Source organism: Triticum dicoccoides, chromosome 6A (genome assembly GCF_002162155.2).
Source record: "Triticum dicoccoides isolate Atlit2015 ecotype Zavitan chromosome 6A, WEW_v2.0, whole genome shotgun sequence".
Classification (NCBI taxonomy): Eukaryota; Viridiplantae; Streptophyta; class Magnoliopsida; order Poales; family Poaceae; genus Triticum; species Triticum dicoccoides.
Window position 1 is genome coordinate 432,728,308 of NC_041390.1, and position 2,496 is coordinate 432,730,803.

At 44.0% G+C, this 2,496-nt stretch overlaps 1 protein-coding gene across 1 annotated transcript in view; it reads right to left on the bottom strand.

The window, feature by feature from the left end:
• The window catches only part of LOC119317139 (protein ROOT HAIR DEFECTIVE 3 homolog 2-like), a 17,971-nt gene that overhangs the window by 3,246 nt on the left and 12,229 nt on the right, over positions 1 to 2,496 (bottom strand). The window contains exons 14-15 of the mRNA XM_037591549.1: positions 1,202 to 1,367; positions 21 to 145 (exon numbers count right to left, since the gene is read on the bottom strand). Coding sequence (XP_037447446.1) covers positions 21 to 145; positions 1,202 to 1,367 — 291 coding nt within the window. The remainder of the gene's footprint in view (positions 1 to 20; positions 146 to 1,201; positions 1,368 to 2,496) is intronic.

The following is a 2,496-nucleotide window of genomic DNA, read 5'->3' on the forward strand; positions in this document are numbered from 1 at the left end:
GTACTGAGTAGGAAAATAACCTTATAAGTAGCTTTTAGTTCATCCAATTTTGCAATCCTCAAACATGCTGTATGAACTTCCATACTCTGCTGCAGTTTGTTCCTGCTATTTGTAGCATCCCAGTCTGCATGTTTAACTACTGCATCTGCATGGGAACAACAAAGTAAAAACCAAAATACATAGTTTATCTAGTCAAAAATATTGAGATTCAAACCATGCAGGAGAGCTGCATGTATTCATTAGATAGAAATAGAAGTACAGCGCCAAAGATCGCATGGCCCATGGCAACCAAAACAAACAATAAACGACCTAAGGAACCCTGGCACGCCCGCCGGCAACCAGCGACCAAGACAGAACACTAGAACCTAAGCAAGTACAAGCAGGGACCACAAACATGCATGAAAGCACAGACCATACATCAAAGGAGCTTGCAACATCCAAGCAATGACCACGATAATAGAAGCGCAAGTCCGAAGTGAACCCTACTTGCACGAGCACTCCAAAATAGGACCGATATCTCAATTAAAGGAGACGATGCAGCCTAGTGTTTTCAATATCAGCTGAATGAGCCATAATAACAAGCATGAGAACTAGAGCTTATGACAAGCCACTACCGTTTAAAAACACACACAAGATGATAAAGACATGCCTCCCAAATGAAGATGATAACAATCCCAGGAGCAAGCAGTGGCAAAGCCAAGTTGTAGCTGTGTAGTCTAGTGACTACACATGAATTTGGCAAACAGGAGAACCTCATGTATGCGTACACCACTGCTGATCAAACAAATTAGGAAAATTGACTACACAGGTCCTCGTGACATCACAACGTCTGGATGCTGGCACTGCCACTGGGAGCAAGCGTGAAAAAAGTGCTTACAACAAGATCAACATGCAAAAGCTCATTGCAGTCAAAGTGCAATAGGGTGGTGAAAGCTCATTCAGTATTATGAAACCAAAAGCATGAAGGCAGTACCAAAACGTGAGAAATCAATTTTCACAATACTGTTCCTGTCAAAAAATTCACAATACTGCATTACTGCATATGGTTACAAGGTCACCCAAATTCATCAAAAGGAACATCACTAATCATGTAAAAAAAACGACTAACTGAAGAATAAAGCACATGACACGGAAACAATGGTCAAATAGCGCTAGATAGTTGCATCCCAAGAAATCTTGAGGCTGGAAGTTGTTTGTTTACCTCTCCATCCTGCCTCAAACTCTACTGATGAAGACTGGGCACAATGACGAGCTGATGCTGCAAATCTCTCACCACTCCTCAATAATTGTTCTAGATCGTTTTTGAATTTACTGAGGACCGTGCAATGCAGGTGTTCTATCACTGTCTCAAAAGCAGGGTGCGTGTGCTGCAATGCATGAGACCAAGTGATCAACATGAGATACAATTGAAAAATCCAGCTTCATTTTCTAAGAATTGGCAAGATCCAGTATTTAACATTATAGCTGCCCTACATATGCGGAAACCGCTTCAGTTAACTTAATAGGACCCAAGAAAGATTATAAAACCGAGTGTTTCAGATGTTTGGAAGACAACACTTGATACTGCACACGTTGGCAGCCAATGATGTAAACTGTCATTGGCCATGCACTGATTCTTAAGAATATATTCACCTACATTGAATATAGAGTAAAGCATATTAGAGGTTCCTAAACTAATTCGGGGGGTCTCACATAGGTTCTGGAACTTTAAAAATCACCATCACGGTCCTGGAAGTGCAATTAGTGAATCATCTAGGGCCAAAGCTGCAAACAAGCAGCGTGAGCGAGCACGGTGGAAGGATGACGTGGCCGCTTCGGACCTGGATGATTCACTAATCACACTTCCAGGATCTTGATGATGATTTCAAAGTTCCGGGAACTACATGAGACCCCTGAAATAGTTTAAGGACCTATAATGTCCTTACTCTTTCCATTCTCCACCCGCTCGGCTTATAATGGCTGAAGACAATGTGGACACTCATGCTAGGGCAATATAATCCTCCAAGGTTACCAATCGCGTAACTTAGGATGGATGCTGTTCCATGACCAGACTAAACTCCAAGGCCAACCTCCTCCACAAGCATATCTCCAGTATGCCCAAGGTGCAGCCACGCCTCCAAGGATGCCCTTCACATCTTCATCCAATGCCCGCACGCCACTGAATCTGGCAAAGAGTCGGCATCACTCCACCTCGCCGCACCAATCTTGTGGGCATGCAGTATGCCCCTAGACTGGACCACTCCATCTGGTTGACCGTCCTGCTCATCAACCTGTGGAAGATTTGGGCCTCTCGAAACACCATGATCTTCAACAAGATCGACTATCATGGCTCGACCACCCTACGGCTTATCATTGACGACCTGACCCTATGGTCTCACCGGCAAAAGATGCCGGCTGAAAAGACCGCCGCCTTACATACCTATCCGCACGAACCCTCGTGTTCTTGTAATTCCTTCTGTGACCGTCTGTACGATGGTTACAGCCTTCAGTTATATA